The sequence below is a fragment of the Melitaea cinxia genome, chromosome 3 (genome assembly GCF_905220565.1).
Source record: "Melitaea cinxia chromosome 3, ilMelCinx1.1, whole genome shotgun sequence".
NCBI lineage: Eukaryota > Metazoa > Arthropoda > Insecta > Lepidoptera > Nymphalidae > Melitaea > Melitaea cinxia.
The window spans coordinates 8,307,679-8,333,507 of record NC_059396.1 but is presented as its reverse complement, the minus strand read 5'-3'; the positions used below and the strand labels follow the sequence as shown (position 1 = coordinate 8,333,507).

The window sequence follows — 25,829 nt, the reverse complement described above, 5'->3', positions numbered from 1 at the left end:
GGTGTCTAAATAAATTTTAATTAAACTTTAAAGCAAATTGTTAGTGAAAGCTTAGGGGAGAGGAGTGTTGTAGGTGTAATGATTATAGTTTATATAATATATAGTCTATGGGGGTCTTGTCTATAGAATAAGTCTCTTGGGAATAAAAACTCTCTGGTTGAACAGCGGCCATGTATATTTGTGTTTTATTTTGCACCCGTGTAAATCTTAAAACTTAAAAAAGAACTAAGCACATGACGTAGCAAATCATGTGTCAATATGTAACATATTTTTACTCGGCGATGTAATTGAAGTCGGTTTTTTTTGCGTTTGCGAGCAAACACAATTATTTGTTTAATTTGGTTGTAAAATTTAAATATGACCACATGGTCATATTTAAATTTTATATATATTTATATATATTATATATTTATATACCCTATCTCCCAAGTTGGACCAATTACAAATGCTTAAAAAATTTGATAAAAATTGGTACAGTAATTTCGGAGCTACATACATTTAAAATTTTCATTGTTAACGCCCACCCCCGTAATCCTTATTGGGCATGAGTTATCCTAAAATCCGCTCATCGATCATTTCTATATCACATATAGGAGATTCGTACCAAATTCGGAGTCGATAGTTTAAAAACGGGAATTTTCGAATTTCGAAACGGGAAAATACCAGTTTTACTGTATGTAAATTAAATTAAAATTCGGTCTACGAATAAGATCAATTTAATCGTTAATAACTTACGTAAAATGCGCCCTAATATATTATTTAACATGAACTTTATTGTTCAAATTGACTCTACATTTTAGTTAGAAAACGTTTGTTTGGGAAAAAGAAAAGGGCTGTTTTTAGGGTTTTCACGGAAATTATTCGAATTTTTCTCGCCGTAAAAACCATCCTTGGACTTCAACGAACATTTTAAAAAAACAAATTGGTAAAATTGGTCCAGGCGTTGTTGAGTTATACGCTTACGAACACATTTTACGATTCTTTTTTATATATAAGAAGAAGATTACAATTTTATATAAAAAATAAATTAATAATAGTAAATTCTATTTTTTTATGGATGATTGATAACTATTTGTTACTTGGTTTTACTTAAAAATTCGAAAATCAAAATAAATCGATAATCAAAACTATCGATGGTTGCCACATATGATAAACTTCTTTTTTTTGAAGTAAATGGTACTAAGTCCATTTTTGTTTTTATTTTAGAAGAAGCATGAGATTGTATTGTTTGTGGATGATACTTCATTAATATTTTTAATTACGTAGACAAGAAAACAACTATGACGATGTAAACAATGTTCTCTCTGAACTGGTGCACTGGCTTAGTCCATCGCAGTATATTTATGAAAATATAATGTGCATACGAAAAAATAGGTATTTATTTGTTAGTTGTAGTGATCGACATGCCTCAAATGATGTAACACTCAGGAACGACTAAATATTTTAAATGCCAGGAAATGCTCAGGAAAAAAAGTAGTTCCTTTATAGGAATGTCTATCTTATTATACAATAAGATTCCGGCTGCGCTTCGATCTCTGCCTTTACTGAAGTTTAAAAAAATTATCAAGCGAACTTTATGTAAGCATTTTTGAATATCAAATCAAAAATTGACCGCTCCAGCGGAGATCGAACCCGCGTCTCCGACTGACCATGTCGGCGCTCTAGCCAATTAAGCTATGGAACGATGTACCCGCTAGATCAAAATTTTTGATATGATGATTTTTATATTCGGTTTAAGCGACCGTGGCGCCGTCTATAGTGAGTTCTTTAACTTCTCTAACTTTATGTAGTAAAGCCTATTATAACATCAGTGACTATCTTAGTGATAATAAGGCATGGGATTAAATAAAGCTTGACCAGGCTTATGTCTTTGATCTCAATCTGTAAATAGATATAGTTAAAATATTGTGAGCAGGTGACATGTGGTGGTTTCGACACACATAATTGGCTGACTCGTGTTTTCTTTTGCTACCTTAACTTTCTTTTAAAATATTATTGTCGAGTTTTTTTTTTCTTTAATTTATTTGTATGATTATTTTTGTAAATGACATTATTTTCACTTCCGTTAAATGTGTATATCACCTTATGACGAAATAAATGTTTTCATTTTATTTCATTTCTTGACTTAATAAACGGTTATCTTAATTTATTGGTGTAGTTTATTAATCATAATAATGTAAAACAAAAGTTTTTTATATGTGCCAATATAACCAGTAATCACTAATGATACTAAGATTTTTAGTATTTTGGAGTTACAGTTCTTTTTTGTTTAACTGGGCCATTATTATTTTCTTGAGAATGAAGAGAAAAAATAATCAAGATGACTGAATAACGATCAACCTTTGGGCTCTTATAAATCTTTATCTAAAACAATTCATGGTGTTAGAAGTTAATTATATCGACTAAAATCGACAGTTTACGGAGTGCAGTGAATAAATAAATCTACACGAACAACGCTCTGAACGACACAAATATTTATATGGGCAAAACAATAAACCTACCTTCGAACGGAAATCAAATCAACCTTCCATGTTGAAATGGGCTTATAGTCTACTACACAAGCCACCCATCCTGCGTTACAGACAATGTATTCTATATAAAGTATGTGTGTATATTTAATTGGTAAACGATGTTTGAAATATGGAAATATATTTTAAAAAACGCTAATGTGATGTTATTTGATGTGTATGTGGGTTCGACGAAAATTAATTTGTGAACAAATAAATCAGTCCATAACTCAGTCAATCAGGGCTTTTTACTTTCAGAGTATAGATATATGATGATTCCAATAAAATAACTAACTAATGTATACCACATATATAAGACAAAGAAATAAGATGTAAATGTAAGGTCACGCAAGGAAGTGTATCCACTGTATGTAACACTATCCACTTTCCACGCGTTCATTTATCCGAAATCGCTAAAATACTTGATAAACAACGTGTAATGCAATGTTTATTTTATTTATTTATTTATTTATTTAATAAAAAGGTTTACCAACAGTGTTTGTACTAATACATTCATAAAAATTAAAAAAAAAGTCTAAAAACTAACACTAAATACAAAAACCAATTAAAGGTAAACACAGTATGCAAATATACAAAAAAAAAATTAAACAATTTTCCGAATATCAGTCAGTACCTAACTGTCACTGTATGTTTTCACTACAATCTAATAGTTACTATTGGTGAAACTTGGTCAAATAAAATAAGCTCTTCACGTGACCAAATTTTCACTCTTATCATGACGTATCGGTGTAACAATCTGACTAAATACTAATAATAATATATTTCGACATTAACTGCGAACGTTTTGTTCCCGAGACTAAAGAACAAGCTCCGCAAAATGAAAATAAAAACATGGTAAATATCCCATTTTTGAATAGTTTTAGTAAATACGTATACTACCGTTAAAATGTGATAACAACTTAAAATATTCATTTGAAAACCTCGTAAGGAACTTCAAACAAAGATGCTTAACACGTGGTTCAATAAGTCCCGAGACTAAGTACTAAAAAAAGGTCTTTTTATAAAATTAATTTTTATTCATCAACATAGTCTCCTCCAAGAGCGATACAGTCCCTCCAACGCTTTTCTAACTTTTCTATCCCATGTGTGTAGAACGATTTGTCTTTAGCTTCAAAATAAGCCTCCGTTGCTGCGATAACTTCACTATTTGAGTCAAATTTCTTACCCTGAAGCATTTTTTAGAGGTTTGCAAACAGCCAGTAATCGCTGGGGGCCAAGTCTGGCGAATAAGGGGGATGAGGAAGCAATTCGAAGCCCAATTCGTTAATTTTGGCCATCGTTCTCACGGACTTGTGACAAGGCGCTTTGTCCTGGTGAAACACCACTTTCTTTTTGTTCATGTGAGGCCGTTTATCCGCAATTTCGTACTTCAATCGCTCCAATAAGCACATGTAATAGTCACTATTTATATTTTGCCCCTTTTCAAGGTATTCGATGAAAAGTATTCCATGCGCATCCCAAAATATAGACGCCATAACCTTACCGGCCGATTTCTGAGTCTTTGGACGCTTCGGGTGGCTTTCACCAGCCGCTCTCCACTCCGCTGCCTGCCGATTGGATTCCGGAGTGAAATGGTATATCCAGGTTTCATCCATTGTTACATACCGACGTAAAAAATCCTTTTTATTATGATTCATCAGCGCCAAACATCGCTCTGAATCATTGATACGTTGTTTCTTTTGATTAGTTGTAAGCAAACGCGGCACCCACTTAGAAAAAAGCTTTTTCATGGCCAAATTTTTATGTAAAATAGTGAAAACACTACCAGCTGAAATCTTCACTATCTCGGCTATCTCTCGCACTTTTACCTTCCGATCTTCCAATACGATTTTGAGGACTTGGTTAATATTTTGTTGAGTCACTGCTTCATTTGGACGACCTGAGCGTTCCCCATCATTGGTGTCCATGCGACCGCGTTTGAAGTCGGCATACCACCGACAAATGGTTGCTTTAGAGGGAGCTGATCCTGCATAACATTTTATAAGCCATTGCTGTGCTTCAACGGTATTTTTTCCCATTAAAAAACAATGTTTTATCAACACGCGAAACTCGTTTTTTTTTCCATTGTATCGAAATTACAACCGTAGCGTCACTTAAATGTTTCAAAACCAATATTTTATTGTTCCATTTTTAAAAATTTGACACATATTCTTGTATTGATAGCCAGTACTTTTTAAAAATCAAAAGAGTTTTTAATATATGCGCCATTTCCAGGTTAGTCTCGGGACTTATTGAACGATCTAGTAGTCAATACGAAGACAGGTCAGAGTGACAGAGGTACTGCGTCACTCACCGCTCATTACCTTTCCATCTTACGAAAGGTACAATGGAATAGATGATAGTAGAAAATTTAATCGAAATTATAAATCTAGATTATTTAAGTGAAATAAATTATATTTACTGCAAAATCTACAAGGAACGAATAATTTTGTGAACAATTAATACATCAAATCTATTATATATTGCGATATAAACATATAGAGGTAATGCAAAAAATAGGTATGATTTCTAAAGTCCAAAACCGAACACTTGTGCTATTTTTAAGTCGTAAATGTACGCTGCACTTTGTGAACAACCGGAACCAAGAAAGGAAACCGTCTATTGCTACGGTAACGTAGGCTTGTAGCTAAAGGAAATAGACATTATTCAATAGGAGGCTACGCGATGACAGTTTGCTTATTTAAAAGACGTTAACACAAGAAATGTTAAAAACCAAACAGTTTAACATTAATTTTTGTGGTATTGTAGTAATGTAATAAAAAATCGTCTTTACATAGAATAAATGACAGACAACATGGAAAATACAAATTGCTTAGAAGAGAACACAAAAACGTTGCGTATTATACAAATTAAAAAAAAGTTACTAACGCAGCCTTCTATCTAAGTTGAGTCGCTTTTTTCGCGCCATTGCTTACCGATTTCGTTTACAAAATCCCTCGTTTTAGATCTGATTATTCTGCTGTTTTCCGTCGTATTTTTTTGTTTTCTTTCCTATACAATCTCTCCCTCTCTCTTAAATTCCATTGAAAAAAAGTAATAAAACATCTCAATTTATAAAGCTTACATAGAAAAAAATTAAAAACATGTTGAAAATGCACGGTTACTAGCGAAACATCTAACTTTGTACCTACACCATTTCACCCTACAAATGGAAAGCTTTTAGCTTCTAAACGAATTTCTATACCGACTATTCCGAGAGGGTTCGTGTGATGGCGAGGTAACATGTCGTAAGATTTGAAAAATGCGTGAATTCGTTTAACTTAGAAGCACTATTTTCACAAAAACACCGTAAATAACTATAGTGTTAAATTTTCATTTGAAATTTAAACATGTAAAGTGATTAAATAAATTTTAAATTCAATGCCAAATAACTTTGAATGAGTACCTATACATTTACGCAATGGTCCAGGAAACGATATTTTTTAAATATATTTTACATATAAAGGTTAACATTATTAGGTATTGAAAATATTAATTTAGGTTTGAGAAAATGATGTTAATATGACAAAAATATGAAAATATGAAACGGACACTGAAATTTCAGTCGGTCCTTAAAAAATATGGAACTTAAACACAGCACCTAATTAAACAAAACACTATTGACGTTGCCAGTAATATTATAATTACTTATAACTTATTTTCCTCATAATGTATCTTCATCTAAATAAAATATTTATTATTAATAACTGGTATCCATCCGCGACCCGCGTGATATAAACGATTTGGTCTGTTCCGTTTTCTCTAGTAAAAATATAGCCTATGTCACTTATTGATAACATTATTTATTGTTCCCGTGAAATAATATTTGAAATCGGCTAGTAATTTTTGGCTTTATACATTACAAAGAAACAAAAAACATTCTGCTGTAATAGTGCGAATGTTCCATAAACAATTTTTATTTTCGTTTTTGATAGAATTAATCGACACCATATTTTGCCACAGCTCGTAGTACATGCGTATCTGAAAGCAATACCTACAGGCGTTTTACACTAGGTTAAACACTTGAGACTTTAAAAATGGACATTATCCGATTCTCGAAATTTGACCTAATTATGTCCAAATACATAATAAGTGAAGACCGGTATATAAAATAGTGCGATGCTTGTGTCAGTTCTGAGGTCACATTCAAGGGTTAGATCCGGGTCCGAAAAAGAAACCGCCATGCGGCAGCTTGTTTTACGATCTATCAGTAGAGAGCCGCGCGATGATCTTGGAAGTGCACGTGCTACATACACCCTTATCACGCTGCTACGCACGTACCCTGTTACTGTGTAGTTTCTTTGTCTTTACACTTAAATACTTTTTTTTGTCTTGTCACACGCACAGATCGAAAATTTACAAAACTTTGTTTTAAAAATGTTATTTTTGGGTGGAGATGATGAAGAAAGAATGAATTGATGAAAAACATTGGTATATCATTCATACGTATTTGCGACTTGTTTATCTATATCTATCTTATGCTACATAGACATTTTTATTAGTGTAGTGAATTATTGAAGACAGGTAAAGTCGTCATCAGAGCATTTATTTTATCAACGCAACGTAGCGAGTAAATAACAGTATATACTTGAACAATCACTAATATATGACATATTAAAAAAAAAGTAATTATTTATTAGTAATTGTTTTTACATAGTCTAATAAATCGTAAATTTACGATTCCTGTTTTAGACACGCGAAAATATCTAGAAAAATACCGTTATTTTCAATTTATCGAATCGGTTTTAATATAACGACTTAAAAAACCTACAAAATAAAAGAAAGACAATTTTGTTTGTAGTATTTTAACAACGGTCCTTTAACGCGCTACGAAACAAATAGTAAATAAATAAACGCTTAACACCCAAGAGTTTACAATATGATAAGTATCCTGTATCTAGGGCTTGGAAAAAAACCCCTGACAAACCGACCAAAACACGCATCTCTGAAAAATCAACCTATATATAAAGCAAGTCAATTTATATCTTTAGACAAAAATTCGGTTAATGCTAAGCGCGGTACGAGCGCCGATATTTTCTTCGTGTACCTGGACCAATCTCTCTTGTAGCAGCCGCTACTTCGCAAGATGCTGAAATATTCACATAGATAACCTAATCTGTTTTTTATGTTGATAACTAAAGTTGTAATATAAAATTTTTGTTAACTTTTAAAAGTTCTGTAGAACCAGGATCTGTAGCTTTTGTTTTATTGCAATCTTTTTCTTGCTTACATGAAACAATGAAATGCGATAGCATGGAATGATGGAAACACCTTTTCTCATTCAGTTTTTTTGGTTTATTTTGTTTATAGAGGTAAATATATAAGTATTTTTTCTTTTTTTATGTCACTGGGTCGGCAAACAAGCGTACGGTTCACCTGATGGTAAGCGATTACCGTAGCTTATAGACGCCTACAACACCAGAAGCATCGCAAGCGCGTTGCCGACCCAATCCCCAATCCCCCAGGAGCTCTGGTCACCTTACTCACCAACAGGAACACAATACTGCCTGAAAACAGTATTATTTTGCTGTGATCTTCTGTAAGGTCGAGGTACTACCCCAGTCAGGCTGCTCCATATTTTGAGCAGGAAATTCCTGCTGTGCCCTACCTCAGTTAAAAAAGTATTAAACAAAAATTCACAAATTAATAAAAAAAAGAAATAACGATTGCATAATATTTAATTTTTTTATGTCTTACAAATATTTACACTCGTTTATAATGTAATACCACAATTATACATTTAAAATTAATTAATTCGTAATTATAATAACTAAATCATCATAATGTACACATAATAATGTTTATAAAAATATATCTAAGACAGTTTGGCTCATCTCAGCGTATGGCGCTGTACTCGTGTACTCATTATTGCTTGCTTCCTTTGCAAACTATGGCTTTGATTCCAGTAAAAGTTACAATGAAATACTTTCTTTGGCATAATCAGTTAAGTTTTTTTGCATTAAAATTGCTTATATATAAATTTTTTAACTTTATTGAAAACCTGAATTACAGAGAAGCAGCGCAACTTTAAACAGTGTAAAAGCTTCCAATAACGACTTAATACTTACTACTCAGCTGTAAATGCAAATTATACTTTAGAAAAGATATAAATAAATAAAATAAATAAATATCTTGTCACATACACACACAGTTGTCTGTTCCTATGGTAAGCAACTTAATGCTTGTGTTACAGGTAACAGCCGACTGTTAAAACGATATTTTTTTGATAAATATACATAGAAATAATACATATATAAATATATAAATACAAATATTACACCCAGACTCGGGCGGGAATCGAACCCGCAACCCGCGCAACAGATAGCAGGGCCACTACAAACTGCGCCAACGGGCTAGTCAAACGGCGCCAGCGACCTAGTCTTTAAATCTACCAGTAACGTTGACTAGCCTAACACTTTAGTCTTTTTCCAAAAAAATGCCAAAAATAACAAATATTCACAAGAATCAAGTAGTAAATAAAAAAAAAAAAAAAAGTAAAATTAAAAATTCTAGAAACCCCCGACACAAGTAATAATCTCTAAAAACTAACAAATCCCCTCATCAACTAAAAAAGAGCTGATGATCTTCAAACGGCTGAACAGATTTTCGTAAAACATAGCTAAGAATACTCGGGATAAAATTATCTATGACACAAAAAAAAATACTAAACGAAAATCGGTTCATCAAATTGGAAGCCACAATACCACAGACAGATACATCGACAGACACGTTAAACTGATAACACCCCTATCTTTTTTCGGTTAAAAAATACGACATGTTCGAAAATTTAAACTTTTAGTCTCCACTCCAATATTATTTGACATTTCGGCTCTTACGCATAGAACATCCCTAAATTTATATAAAAAATAAATTTTACTCATTGGTCACAAGCACACGCAAATCAAATATTATATCTATAGCTGTGCCATGTGTGCATCAAGTTGAGCCAAACAAATAGCAGAGTTTGCCAAGATCATCAAACATATTTATTGGTCTAAGATCCGAGCCTAAGTCGATCTTCACCGAGCTGATAATAGAATGAAACATACTTTATAATAAATTTAGTATATTAGATAATATATTAAAAATGGGTTGCCTAAAAAAATCCAGCCTAAAGCAACCCAGTAAAATAAAAGGCAACCCAACGGCTGCACATTCTATACGTTTCATACTATCGTCAGATTTTTTTTAAAAAAATAATTAAATGTAGTAAAAAAAAGTAATAGTCAGTCAAGCATTTTTTTAGGCAACCCATTTTTAATACATTGTCTAATATACTAAATTTATTATAAAATAGGTTTAATTCTATTATCAGCTCGGTTAAGATCGACTTAGGTTCGGATCTTCAACCATATAGTTCTAATACTAACCATATAATTCTATACAAAATGATTAATATTTTGAATTAGTCAATGACATTGTAAAATAATAAAATAGAAATACGTTACTGTTTCTTCTTCATCACATTCAACAATTTTAATCTACATGCAGAATGAGTTGGTCAAAACTATCGATATTCAAACATTTTAAATTATGGAGTAGTCTACGAAGATTACCAAAAATACACTAAATAAGCTTTAGATAGTAAAAATATCTTAACAAAATTATTATTTATACAGCGACCATAAAAATGTACTCAAAATACAAAGACATCTAACTAACTTCTATACATAACAATAGAATTATTAATATTAATATTATAGATATTTATTGATTTAAGAACTTCAACGTAATTAACGGCTCATTTACATAAAAGTGGTCATACGAAAAATATAAAGAACAACATTCGCGTCGAGATCATTTATCACAAGTTCGCGACGCACGTACTAAGACTAAGACCGTTCGGAGAAATATTTAATCGAACCGAGGTAAACGCTGAGAAGGGCGATAGCACCGCACGCGAGTCCGGCGTCGAGGCCGGCAGTCTATCGCGATAATCGGCGGTCACGTCACCGGTTGCGGGAGCGGCGCGCGTAGTCGGGCGCGACCTGCTGCAGCCAGTGCGGCTGCACGGCGGACACGGTGACGAGGTAGGCGCGGCGCGTGTGCAGCAGCTCGGAGTACAGCACGGCGGCGGGCGGCGGGCGCGCGGCGGCCAGCGCGCCGCCCGGGTGCAGCGCCGCCGCCGCGCCCGCGCCCGTCACGTAGCGCGCCGCGCCCGCGCCCGCGCCCGCGCGCGCCCACGCGCAGTTCGTGAACAGGCCGCTCAGGAGGCACTTCAGCAACTGATCTCACAATGTATCAGGTTAGGGGCCGTCCATCAGTCGCGTGATGTTTCTAACGACTTTGTAAACCCCATGACTTATATATATATTTTAAACTTTTTATGACTTAAACTAAGTTAAAACTTACATTTGAAATATATACAAAACAAAAATTGTTCTACTACTAAACATTTTCTCTATACCTGATCCATGACACTTCCGCAACTCGTAACAGGTAAATTCAATCGTTGGCACACTGAAAGAAGCTGAGATCGCACTTCAAACGCATACGAGAGATTCTTATGATTCAAAAAGTTTTCTTTACACCATTGCTGAAAAAGAAATAAAATATTTAGTGTTACTTAGCCAACAATAGACACAAAATGATAGATTTATATTTATAGTCACCTTTTTAAACGGGGCTTTACAAAAAGCTTTATATACGTTCAGAAGCGTGATATGATCTCCTAGCGGCGATATAAATTTTTGTTTTACTTTGAAGGCATCTTCCCTTTTGTGTAATGGCGTGTAAAACACATTTTCGCTGGACATTACTGCCACCAGGCTCAGCGCCTGGAACATTTAAACGATTGAACATTAGATATTAAATCTAGAAAATATTTTAACTTACAATTATTTTATATGTATGTTTTGTAATTTTTTTTACATTACCTCCTCTAAGCAGTTGAATTCCGGAGCACACAAAAGTACTTTTGCATATTTAGGATCTATCGGAAACGCAGTCATTTTCTTTCCTAAAAGCGTTAATTTAGGGTTTACTTCACTATCTATGGCACCTGCAAAAATAATATATAATATTATTATAAGGTTTTAAAATAATTACTACATTATATAGGTGCAATACAATGTTGAATCATAAAATATACCGTAAGCGATACTTGCTTACCTAATTCTTTTAACAGAAGTAGTGAAGCTTCTATGGATTCCCTGGGTGGCGCGTCAATTAACGGGAATGTGCTGGGATCCATTTCCGTCGCGATTAACATCAACATCGACGACGTCAAAGGACATCTAAAATGAAAAAAAAAATCATTACTACACATCCGTCCCACGGTCGCTTTGAAAGCTAAAACTGAGTAATCTTATCACCTAAGCCTAACTGCGTGAAGTTAAAATAAATTTTATAATAATTAGTTAAAATACTTATACTGTCAATTTTTTCGTTTTCTTACCATAAAAATACTTATCAAAATTCTAATACAAAATTCAAAAACAAATTATAATAAATCAAAAGTACCAATCAAAAGTATTTTAAATTAAAATAAACTGCAATTAATAATAAAATATAAATAATTATTTTGAGTACTTACAGTTTGTTTAACTGTCTAAATACGAAATCTCCGGATATTACCAGGGGAGGGGGGAGAATCACCTCTATTTAAGGCATTTTTAGGGTTTTAGAAGTTGCTTAAAACGTCACGTGATTAAAGGATGACCCCTGAAGCCTTCGACAGTAGCGTATCACAAACCTGACAATCTCAGGCACGTTGTGTTCGGGGCGCGCCGCGAAGTCTCCAGCGGTGTAGAGGCGGTAGGCGGCGCCGGCGGCCGTGCGGCCCGCCCGGCCCGCGCGCTGCCAGCCCGCCGCCTGCGAGCACGCGCGCACCGTCAGGCGCTCTGCGCCCGTGCTCGTGCACCACGTCCTACGAGGTACATTCTACCGTTACCGTTTGGAAATGTCTCAACACAAATTTAAAGTTTTTTTTTTAATAATTAATAAGAATTAATAAACGCTTTTCTATAAATAAAGTTGTTTTTGATTTTGATTTATATAGTTACATTCATTGCAGTTAATATATATGACTTCGTAGCGGTTGTCTTTGAAACTTTCAGTATTTTACTAGTAAAATCGTCGGTTTCAGTAACCTGTTTAACATCTAGTTGACCTTGAGAAGTCGTGTCATGATTTTGTTCAGTATAACAAGGTCGGCAAATAAGCGTACGGCTCATCTGTTGGTAAAGCGCAGCAAGCGCTCTTGCTGATCCTTACCTTAAATATCTAATAATACGTATTTACTCGACTATGTTTTCGTCAACCTACGTTACATCATACTCATTACCGTCTTCTCCATAAGGGCACACGGGGCCCGTGCCCAGGGCCCCCATTTTCAAGGGCCCCGAAGGATCGACAATTTCTCTCAGACATTTATTATCACAACATTTTTGTCGGGCACATTACGCTTTTTTCACAAATCAGTAATCTTATCAGAAGGTATTTACAGGGTATATACTACGCAATTATATCCATGACTTCCACAAGTTGTCTAGATACAAACGGTAAAACGAAAACTAGATACTTGACTAAAAATATTTTTATTCGTAAATTGACGAATGGTGAGTCTAGAAAGAAAATAGCTCCTTTATTCACCAGCAAAGAAATCTGTATACTGTTATTGCTGCTGTCTATTTAATACCACTACTACTGGACGTACGTGATATATTTTAAGTTCTCCTAATGGATATAAAGATTGGAAGCATGTAAGTAACTTACTGATAGAGCATGAAAACAGCTTACAGCACAGGGAATTTATGATGAATTATGTTGCAAGAATGAAAACTAATGGACGACTTGATACTGAGTTGCTGTCCCAATATAATACAGAAATTAACTATTGGAAGAATGTGCTTAAGAGCATTGTTGCAGTAGTGAAATTTTTGGCTTCGAAAAGTCTTGCTTTTCGTGGTGATAATGAGACATTAGGATCACAAAATAGTGGGAATTATTTGGGATGCTTAGAACTGATTAGTGAATTTGATCTTTTTCTTGCTGATCACATACAATATTGCGGAAATCGTGGAAAAGGAAGTACATCATATTTATCGGCAAATATTTGTAACGAATTTATTAATTTAACAGGACAGCAAGTTATGAAAACCATTGTCAAAGAACATAAATCAGCCAAGGTACAAAACTATTTGCGTAGATTCTACGCCAGATCTGTCTCACGTTGACCAACTTGACTTTCATAGTAAGATACGTAAAAGACGGACAGCCTATTGAGAGATTTTTGCAATTTTTGCTTATGGATGAACATAATGTGCAATATATAGCAGATATAATTTTAAACTTTTTTGAAATCCTTGATATTCCTGTAAAAGATTGTCGCGGGCAGAGCTACTACAATGCATCAAATATCTCTGGAAAGTACTCTGGTGTTCAGTCAAGAATAAAAGAAGTTTGCGAATTTGCGTTACGTTCCATGTGCGGCACATTCGCTAAATTTAGTGGGTGGTCAGGCTGTTGAATGTTTTATTGAAGCAGTAACATTCTTTCAATTTGTACAAAAATTGTTCAATTTTTTCTCGGCTTCGACAAAACGATGGAAAATTTTGACAGAGCATTTAAGTATTTGCATAAAGTACTGAAGTTTCTTTCGGAAACTAAATGGTCTGCACGCGCCAATGCTATTCATGTTTTGCAAAATGGTTATTTAAATATTTCTGAAGCATTGTTTTTTTTTTATATCACTAGGTCGGCAAACAAGCGTACGGCTCACCTGATGGTAAGCGATTACTGTAGCTTATAGACGCCTGCAACACCAGAAGCATCGCAAGCGCGTTGCCGACCCAATCCCCAATCCCCCCAGGAGCTCTGGTCACCTTACTCACCAACAGGAAAACAATACTGTTTGAAAACAGTATTATTTTGCTGTGATCTTCTGTAAGGTCGAGGTACTTCCCCAGTCGGGCTGCTCCATATTTTGAGCAGGGAATTCCTGCTGTGCTCTACCTCAGTTACTTCAGCATTGTCTTCAATCGCAAGTGACATCAATGAACCAGGAGACACTAGAAAGGAAGCCCAAAGCCTAGCAAAAAAATGGGAAAATTTGAGACTGTTCTTCTAACGGAAATATGGAATGATCTTGTTATTTAAAAAACAAGTCTAAGTTTACAGAATACCAATATGACCATGGGCGTTGTAACGAAACTTTACGAATCTCTGATCAGTTATTTCAATACCGCACGCAATAATTTTGATCAGTATGTGGCGTCACGAAGCGGCTGCTAAAGAAAAAATCCATATCTTGACTACAAAGATACATTTGAAAGAAAAAGATCTCGCAGCACACACATCACTTTTTTTCGAAGGATCATCAGAGGCTGCACAGTTAAGAGGCAAGGAAATGTTTCGTGTAGATACTTTCATTCCCAAAATTGACGCATTTAATACACAACTAAAAAAATGTTCGGCAGCATACCTAGAAATTGATAGTCGATTTAGTTTTCTTTGTCTGTTAACAACAATCGAATCTGATGAGTTGACCAAAAATGCAAAGAATTTGCAGAATATTATCATAAAGACATTAATGTAGATGAGCCCAAAACAGAATGTTTTCATTTAAGCCAATATTTAAAAAACATAGCAAAGCAATCAGTGGATTTAAATATCTCAACCTAACATAACCTAAAAATTTCAAATAAATTGGAAGAAACTTTTCTAAACGTAGAAATTGCTACAAGAATATTCCTCTGCCTAATTGTTATCAATTGTAGTAGAGAGCGGTCATTTTCGCACCTCAAGAGAATAAAAAATGATTTGCGAACAACAATGTTACAAGAACGACTGAGCAATTTGTCAATTTTGTGCATAAAAATTTATATCCTTCAAAAAATTGACTTTAAGGATATAATATAAGATTTTGCTCAACCGAAATCCCGAAAGAAACCGTTATCGTAATCGTAACAAAAAAAAACAATAGCGTTCTAATATCATAATTGACATATTATATCATACTGTATTTGATAATAATAATAATAATAACTGTATTTGATTACCTTTAATAAATGGTCATACTTAGTAAAAAAATATATTATAATTCGCTTTTTTTACTTTCCAAAAGGGCCCCAAATTCTTGTGTGCCCAAGGGCCCCAACCTAGTTCGAGACGGCCCTGATCATACTGCACAACTTTTCACTGGGTTTACCGATTTTGATTATTCTTACTTTTAGAGATGTTCGCAACGGCTATATATAAGTAATACGTTATAACGATACGAATACGAATTATGAATATTTCTGAATATCAATTTCACTCTGAACATTTTTAGCACTATCCCATATAATATAAAAGTATAGCACATAGTATTGCCATAAAAGTTCATTGTAGTTCACAGAAAAATTTTGTGGGACTTAAATATGAGACTTAGGATTACCCAATGTGAGCTACGTGAGCAACAGTGTTATCAATCCTTTTGTTTACATGTTGTAGAGAGTGTGCCGCCGGCGCAAGGCTTTGTATTTATAGTGAATACAAATAATGTGACAATAATACTAATAGGGTCGACTTTTTTTTCTAGACACAGGACACTTCTGTCAACATACATAAATAAATAAAAAACAATATCTAAAACATAATAAGAAATCGCTTTACGGTAACATTGTTTTATAACTTACTAATTATGATTCGTGAAAATTTAAAATATAAGTATATATATAAGGCCCATTTTATCGCTCATGCCGTTCATTCTCTTATACTCATTCACCTCTAAAAATATTATGACCACATCCCTATTTGCGTCATAAAAAAAGATATTAAAATGTCATTTTCGAAAATATTAATAATCTGTACGCTCGAAATCCGTATTTTAATAATTTTTATGTGTTTAAAATGATAAATTGATATTTATTTTTAGTGAAATAAATAGTAAATGGAGTTTTACAAGTGTCCGTAAGCTAATGTGTTGTGAAAATGAGTGATAAATGCGGAAAAAACGTGAATTACGATTGACAGGGGTTTGTTTACCAAATAAGACTTCCAAAAAAACGGAATATAGTAACGAAATTAAACCTTCGATTTTTTACGCCGAATGATTAGTTAAGTATCGATATTATACTCATGGAAAATGTGGTTTTATATGTATTTTATACCTTTTTTCTTTTTTGTAAGAAAATATACATTAAAAATAGTTTTTTTATGCAATAAAAAAATCGAAAATTTTCACTTTCGATACTGTACGTAGGGACAGTCGAATTGATATTTGTTTTTAGTGAAATAATTAGTAAATGGAGTTTTACAAATGTCCGTAAGCTAATGTGTTGTGAAAGTGAATGATAAGTGCGGAAAAAACGTGAATTACGATTGACGGGGATTTGTATACCAAATTTAAGACTGTTCCAAGAAAATGGATATTAGGAAAAAAAATTTAGGAGTTGGCAACACTGTAAATCGCCTTTGCGCATCTTGACAGCCAGCGTTCTTTTTACCCGACTGCCAAGGAAGGGTTATGTTTTTCGTGCGTATCTTGTATGTATGTATGTATGTATGTATGTATGTATGTATGTATGTATGTATGTATGTATGTTTGTAAGTAATATTCTTTACTACCTCATATTTCCAGAACCACTGAACGGATTTACATAATTTAGGTATCGTTAGGTTCGTCTTAGCTGCCCAAGTGTTCTTAGATAGGTGACATTAAAAAAAATCAAACATGGCGGCTGCGCGAAGCCATTGTAGTTAATGAAAAAAAAAATTTTGTTTATGCATTAGTAAAAATTATCTCGTTCTAATTTAATTACCGTTCATTGTGTACATAATTATACACGGTAACGGTAACGCACGTGGTAAAGGTAAGATCGAGCGGCGAATGCTACCCTTAATTTTATGCTGGGCAATAACAGTCCATATATTACAGGGTACAACATTAGACCGGGCAGTTGTTGACTTAAGCAGTCACCTATTAGCTAAAGGTCAGGCTTACGTTGCTTTGAGCAGAGTGAGATCTTTCTCCGGGCTTGCCACATGATGTAAACTGTTTTAATGAATTGAACCGATTACGTACTTTGTCTGACTAAAATGAAATTGAAGAATAAGTCAAATCATTCTCTCTTTGTGCATGTCTCCGACTGCATGTTATGTACGACGTTGCATAAAGTTTCGAAGGACTACCGTATTAATATATTTTAAATGTACAGCAGAATGTTTGATATTGTTTCTATTTATTTCGCTGACTTTGTGTGCATATTGAATTGTTATCTTGTTCCAGCTTTTTCAGTTGATTTTCTATTAGTTGTTCTTCACGCAGACGGGTTTTTTGTTTTTTTTTTTAATTATTATTTTATTACATGACGCGAATTATACGTTATAAATAATGTTTCTCACTTCTCCATGTAAAACTATTTCGTAATTTAAAACTTTTACTGCGCGATAGTATTTTTAGTCGACATCGAACTCTCCAACCAATATAGCACACCGGCCAGCATGCGACGCGTGTTACCTCATACCACCAAATAGACCGATAAATCGCCTTTGCGCAGCTTACAGGCCAGAGTTCTTTTTGCATGACGTGAACTATACCATATTTCATGTTCGGGTAATATCACGCGTAATGTCAGTTGCATTACTTACACATGTCTAATTCCTAGTCCTAGTAATATTATGTGTCCGAAGCTTAACCTACCGTTGTCATCAATGATAACGCAGTATTTTACTGTTGAAGGTATTTTCAAACTCGTCCTAGTCCTAGTGATATTATAAATGTGAATGTTTGTTACGCTTCAACGTGATAACTACTTAACCGATCATCATGAGTACACATATTTTTGGAGGTATTAGAAGTAACATAGGATACTTTTTTTTTTAAAAAAATCAATACGAGCAAAGCCGCGGATAAACGTTAGTATTTTTATAAACTGTAAAGAAATTTAATGTAATCTGTTCCAGTAGAAAGTTTGAAGAGGGTTGTTGAGTGTGAAGCATTTAATTGTTATGTTTAAAATTTTAAAGAAAATATACCTTTCTTTCACAACTCCAGTATCTATAACACATTTTATTTGTGGAATAGTAACAGATGCCTCTGCTATGTTAGTTGCTAAGACAATTTTTCTTGTGCCTGGAGGACTCTTCTTCCAAACTTGCAACTGCTTTGACGCAGGTAAACCAGCATATAAAGGACAAACTTTAATTGGAGGTCCCGAACATTCCTGAAATTAAGAAGCTGTAAAATATTTACAAATATATGCATTTACACACATGTATGTTTGGAATTAGTGATTTAATTTAATTGCAATTGCTACAACTATAACTTACTTTAGCTAACTGTTTTATTTTGGACATAACAGTTTCTATTTCTTCTTGTCCTGTTAAAAATACCAGGAAATCATGACTGAAACAATATTTTTTATTATTAAAATAAATATATAATATTTTTAATATACACAGGTAAATGCACAAAGGTATATAAGGTATTGTATAGTACACAATATCTTTGAAATAATATAACCAGTATCATTAAATTTAAAAACATAAATGAACATACTTGGCTGGTGTAGTTGCATGTAATTGGAATATTGTACACACAGCAGCATATTGGTAATCTTCGTGTTTCGTCTTAGAATGGTAAATGGTAACTGGATAAGTCCGTCCCTCCAAATATATGACAGGACAATTTTCATAGAAATTTCTAAATCGATCAACATCCATTGTCGCTGACATAATAATCACCTGTGAAAAGATTGTTAAACTATAATTTATTAAAAAAATTACCACTAATTACAAGTTACAAGTACGTTATTACAAAAATTACAGATTAAGTATTTAAAGTATATAGATGATATTATATAAATAACTAGCGACACGCCTTAGCTTTGCATGGTTGCAATGCTGACACAAAACTACTAAATATAAAATTAAATTAAATATTTTCCATATCAATGCAAAAAAATGTGTTTATTTATGGTATCACATTAGAAATCTGTAAAACTATCAGTGTTCCTCTACTATATTATGTGTATTATACATATAAACCTTACTCTGGAATCACACTATTTACTAAAGAACTATTTACAAAAGAAAAACCACATCAAAATCCGTTGCGTAGTTTTAAAGATCTAAGATCATTGGGGGTAAGTTATTCGCGTCCGTAGGAATTACCTAACAACTACCCTACACGTGCCCGCTGGGTGGTGCTCAATGAATAACAATGCCGAGTGTGTCTGCGCAAGCAACCTTGGACAGTGCTTGCGCAGGCATTTCCGTGGCACACACACACACACACACATAATATACTCACCTAAGAACACCACACTCACACTACACAACTACACTCCCACAGGCCCCCATACGCGCCAGAGCGTACATACTAAACATGCACCTACACACTCTTACATACAGTAGACACTCACGACAAGGCTAAAACATAACACTTCTGCAGGGATGGTGTGGTCAAGTGCCTGCGGACCTTCCGTCGCAACAGTAAGCAAGGGTTGGCCTTAATTGACCACCCGCGTGTTTGTGCCGTGCGCGGGGACGTAAGGGGGATGAAGGAATCCTGGTGGCTGAGCCGAAAGAGCGTCGGAAGTAGTACGTCTCCAAGGCAACACTCCACTTTGGTCCGGATTTCTCCTGACACGGAAGGCCGGAAGCTAGCCACCTTCGGTCAATCGACTGTGACGTCTCGTCAGAGGGCCATCAGGTGAGAGCTCTGTCCCGTTGGGGGTGGACGACGGGTGGGACGGTGAAAATCTTCTTGCCCAGCTCGACCTGCTTCCTAGAAGGGCGGGGCTCTATATCCTGGGGTGACTTCTGGCGCTGTAGGCCTTTTGCCGCAGCGTCCCCACTTGAGGGCTCGAAGGAGGGTGGAAGCACTCTCAGGATGAATATATATTAACAACACAGAAAGAAAACTAACAAAAACTCAGTACCAACGCCGCACCAGGGGCGAACAACCCCACTGGAGCGCCTACAAACCAACCGGCTGCACCTCAGGCTCAAAATCTGAAAGCTACGCTGACTATGAAACCGGCTGCACCTCAGGCTCACAACCTGAGTGTTGCGCCAAACCAACAACCGGCTGCACCTCAGGTGCAGCACCTGAGTAGTACGTCAGGTACTAGTACCATGGACCTCACTTCTCTGAAGGCAGCAATGCCGACAGCCGCCCAACCCTGGCAGGACGAGTCTTGCTGGAACCTGGTGACTGTTAAGAGAAGATAGGTCAAAATACGTACCAGGCGTCTAAGTCAGTTACTAAGAAAGCAGAGTTAAATAAAATGCGAGATTAAACTGCGTTTATGTTTACTACAAATACGTTGATTATTATTAGTTATTTGCTTGTTCAATTCGTACGTTTATCAGCAAGTAATTCGTTAAAATATCTAAGTTTAGAGAAAAAAGAGTATTGTCAAAAATATACTATTATTTGTTGAATGATATTATACTATTTATTAATTATTTTTAATGTATTATTTATTTAGAAATATTTAATTATTTATTTTATAAATAATAAAAAAAATTGGGAATTCCCTAATTTAATTTAATTTAATTTAGGGGGAATAATTTTTGAGAGTTGGCAACAATGTCACCTTGCTCAACGACCGCAAATTTCTCACAGTGGGCTATACAGACGACTTAACTGTACTCATCAGTGGACCTTCTGAGAGAACAGTTTGCGACCACATGAGGGCCGCATTAAGTCGTCGAACAGTGGTGTACGGTCCATGAACTAACAGTGAACCCAGCAAAGACGGAACTTGTGAATGTTCACAAATAAACGGAATTTAGGGAACCTTAAACTCCCTAAATTACTTGGTCTTGCCCTAACTTAGGAGGTCAAATATCTCGGCATAATCCTAGATAGCAAACTTCTTTGGAACAGGCATTTAGACTCAAAAATCAACAAAGCCAGCATAATCACCTGCCAATGCAAATGGCTTCTCGGCAAAAGGTGGGGCATTTCACCTAAAATTACTCTATGGCTTTACAAAACCATCGTCAGGCCTATAATCTGGTGGCAGAGAACAGAACTTACTACCGTTAAAAATAAGCTCCAGCGGTTTCAGAGAATACTTCTTCTTCTTCTTTAAAGACTATGGCTCCATCAGCTTTTCGCCGATGATTTTGCCAATGACAAGTGCTGAAAGTGTATTGAAGTCCGGAGACGGTCCGTTTTTGACAGTGCAATAGTGGGATAAGCCGCTTAAGCTGCGGTTAGTTGAAAATATTTGACATGATTATTTAATTTTAATTTATTGGTAAATTATAATTTTATACCATTGATTCTAATCATTTTTGAATCTTATATCAAAAAATTGACCGCTCCAGCGGGGATCGACCCGCGTCTCCGACTGACCGTGTCGGCGCTCTAGCCAATTAAGCTATAGAACGATGTACCCGCTAGATCGAAATTTTTGATATGATGATTTTTATATTCGGTTTAAGCGAACCGTGGCGCCGTCTATAGTGAGTTCTTTACAGAAACCCGTAACTATTCAAAGTTTCATATTACAATGCAAATCTTTGACAAGAGAGCTAAGACAGCAAAAAAAGAAGATGGGACTAAAGTTAGAAGAAAACAAACATTAATTGGCCGCGCAATATTTTTGGGAAGCATACCATATAGTGATACAGTTAATATTAGACAGTTAAAAAACAAACGATCGAGAGATTTTTCTTCCAAGCCACACTCACATAAGGAACTGTCACGAATGCGTAATTTAGCCAAGAACACAGGTGTGCAGGAGAAACCCAATCGTATACGGATAATTATCGACTTAGTTATTTTACCTATGTCGGAGTATTTAGAAAACCATGGCTTGATTGGAATACACGGCTGGATATTGCTATAATATTTACTTGAACTAGTCTTGAAGATTGCCATAATCTATTCTAAGATTTATCCAAGCATTGCTTAGCCAAACTTCTAAAGTCTCGGGAAAAGCATTTATTATATTTACCGCAGCCTAGGCGAATGGCGTCTTTTGCACATATGTCTGCCATCTCATTACCTGCTATACCGCTGTGACTCGGTATCCAAGCAAGCGCTACTTCAATATTCGACTGATGACATTTGAACAGTGTCTCTTTTATCTTTAGAGTAATGGGAAGATTATTTTTAGCATGAAATGGACTTTTCAATAAATCCTGGAGGCAGCTTCGAGAGTCAGTGAATACTACAGATTTATTAAGACCATGTGATTCAATATACACCTGAGAAAGTGGAGGAGAGAGGAGGCAGTTTGTAATTCAAGATAATATTGTATTTAGGAATCCAGACAGCAGAACCAACGTTTAACTCGGGGTTAATTTTAGATGAGTCAGTGAAGAAATGCAACCATTCCGACTAGTCCGAATTGATTATTCTATTTAACTCAAGTGCAGCGCCAGGAGATTCTTTAGTAACTCCTATCCCTCCGGTTCAAGATAATTCTAGGGTGATATGTCAAGGACTCGTAGCTATACGTGAATAGTGGATTCTTGTCAAACTGATATATACCATTGATGTTGATTTTAAGAAAAGATTTAGTAAGGGGAGATTTATCTTTATAGATCCAAAAATTTGAATTATTAATAAGCTGATTGAGATCATGGAGTTTATCAATTAAAGGGTGAGAAGAGTTTTGTATGGCATTAATAAGGAACCTGTAAGGAAGATGTAAAGGAGGATCAACCAATTCCACTTGAAGGGCGTTAGTAGGAGACATTTTCATTGCTCCAGCTATAATTCGTAGGCATTTCGCTTGTAATCTAGTCCAATATAAGAGAGCAACTTTGTTTCAGAGAATAGCATGCTCTGCAATCACTGGCTGCATGCGTACCGCCCCCACGACAGCTCTTGAGGTTATGCTTGACCTGGCACCGCTTAATCTGTTCATACAACAGAAAGCGGCTATATCAGCTATCAGGCTGAAAAACTTGGGCTTCTGGGACTTGTAACCAGGAGGGTTCACACAATAAACTTTAGAGCAGCCTTGTGAGCTATGAGCCGCTACTTGCTGCTCCATGTGATAGGATTCCCAAACAACGTATTTTCGAAAGGAAATACCATATACAACTATTTGAGGCTGAAAGAGACCAGTTCGGCATACGCGATGTCCGCATTTACACGGATGGCTCCAAAATGGGGTCTGGCACCGGTGCTGGAGTGTGCTCACAAGACCTTAATATCAAATTATCACTAACGCTGGGCCAACGCAGCTCCATCTTTCAATGCGAGTGTGTTGCGATAACCCACGCAGCCACCGCCGTGCTGTCAAAGGGCATTAAGGATTGCAACATCCGTATTCTGTCGGACAGCATGTTTGTACTTAAAGCGCTAGGGAGCAATTCGATCAACCCTAGTCTTATATATACGAATGTCATCAAACCCTGGAAGTATTAGCCTCAGATAATGAGGTAATCCTCCAGTGGATAAAAGGACATAGCGGATCACACAGAAACAATGCCGCCGATGAGCTTGCAAGACAGAGGTCCGATATAAAGGTTGCCGGCCCAACCATCTCAATGTTGCTACCATTTGGACAACTGCGCTCGTGGGTAAGGCAACGTACACATGCAACTCACAATGCCCTTTGGGCAAACCAAACCGGCTGTAGACAGTCCAAAATGATACTCACGGCAGTATCATCGCATCTATCGTGCCGAATGCTCAGTCTAAACCGTCTGACCATCAGAATAGTTGTTGGCATGATTACCGGCCACATGGCATTGCATCACCAACTATTTATAATGAATGCAACGGACAGTGCAAGATCTAAGCATACAGACAGCGGTAAGTGACCTTTTTTTATACTATGTAATGATAAATTAGATTTGACTTATGAAACCATACCTTCAAAGGATTAACTTTTTGATTATTTCTTTCCTTCTGGGCTAATTTTACGATACCAAAAAGTATATCTGTATTGACAGTACGCTCGTGTGCTTCATCTAAAATGATAATAGAATACTTCTTCAATAAAGGATCTGCAACTGCCTCTCTAAGTAGCATGCCATCTGTTAAATATTTCACTTTTGTTCTAGAACTTGTGACGTCTTCAAATCTAACACAATATCTGAAAAAAATTATCATACAATGATTTTAAGCCTATTTATAAATAAGTTTAATGAGCAATGGTTATCTTTAATTTCCTTTTCCTAGTCTCACATTATATTCCATGTGGTACTTAATTTTCTTTATTTTCATTCTTTTCTCAATTATAATAGTAACTGTCATTTTTTTTACACATATCAATGATCATGAGAAATATAAGCTAGTAAGTATTTACATTTATTCTTTTAAAGTAGTTTATTCTGTTAACATATTGCTGTAATATACCTATATGTGGGATTTATAAACATTTCTGCTTCCAAAACAGTGTAAATAGCATTTTTTAAATACATAATAATTTAAGAAGTCATGTTAATACATACCCAACAGTAGTTCCTATCTCAGTCCTCATTTCAGCAGCGACACGCATAGCTAATGTAATGGCAGCTACTCTTCTTGGTTGTGTTACAGCAATAATAGACTTACTGCCTTGTTGATGTTCATAAATAATTTGAGGTATTTGTGTTGTCTTACCGCTTCCCGTTTCACCAATTATTATCATTGTATTGTGTTTCTTAATTTCTTCTATTAATCTAGAAACAATTGAGTTTTATAAGTATTAAAAATAGAATTGTAAAGTTCACTGTATCCTACAAAATGTCGAAATAATTACCTTCCTCTAACGACGTAAACAGGTAAAGTTTTTCGCACTTCATGTATATCCTCTGATATATCATACGACGAATTGCTTTTCGGGAGGCTATTCTGTTTAACTCCATTTGTTTCACATACTTTTAAATTATCCTTAGTTTGTTTTAAATTATTATCTGAACACAATTTTATTTTTTTAACTTTTATATTATCAAAAGAATTTTTGTTTTCTTTTTCTTTACCGACACTAGCATATTTGGAATCCATTATTAATATTAATTATATAACACTGATTAAGAATTCTGTTCAATTCTTTGCTTAATGGCAAAACTAAAAAATACTTTTATTTTTAAAACAACATGCCAAAATCACATTGTTTTTCCACAACATAAATAAAAACCTAACCTAAAGTCATGTGTCATTTATTACCAAAGAGTAAAATAACTTAACTCCTGTCGTTAGTCCTGTCCTTAACTCCACAGAGCCAAAGAGTATACAACCAAAGAGTCGTATATAACACAGAGCACAATACTAACTTAACTCTACGAATAAAATTGAATAAATACTTGGTCGAAGAGTCTAACCACGGCCTTATACACAGGTCGTGCAACTACAGTACAGTACAGTAGTGGGTAAGTTGGCGGTCGGTTTAGTGCAAATATAATGGTTTACGGCGGCCAGAGGCATGACGATCGATTTAT

General features: G+C 35.1%; 1 protein-coding gene across 1 annotated transcript; it reads right to left on the bottom strand.

Annotated features, from left to right (window-relative positions):
- Positions 1-10,456: 10,456 nt before the first annotated feature.
- Positions 10,457-25,780, bottom strand: LOC123669755 (ATP-dependent RNA helicase DHX33-like). The gene is made up of 12 exons (XM_045603346.1): positions 25,151-25,780; positions 24,861-25,070; positions 24,280-24,502; positions 18,991-19,175; positions 18,762-18,837; positions 18,468-18,655; positions 12,202-12,375; positions 11,619-11,743; positions 11,384-11,508; positions 11,120-11,284; positions 10,915-11,043; positions 10,457-10,732 (listed from the first exon to the last, which is right to left on the bottom strand). The coding sequence occupies exons 1-12, from the start codon at positions 25,393-25,395 to the stop codon at positions 10,457-10,459; spliced, it is 2,121 nt and encodes a 706-aa protein (XP_045459302.1). The 5' UTR covers positions 25,396-25,780.
- Between the last annotated feature and the right edge of the window lie 49 nt (positions 25,781-25,829).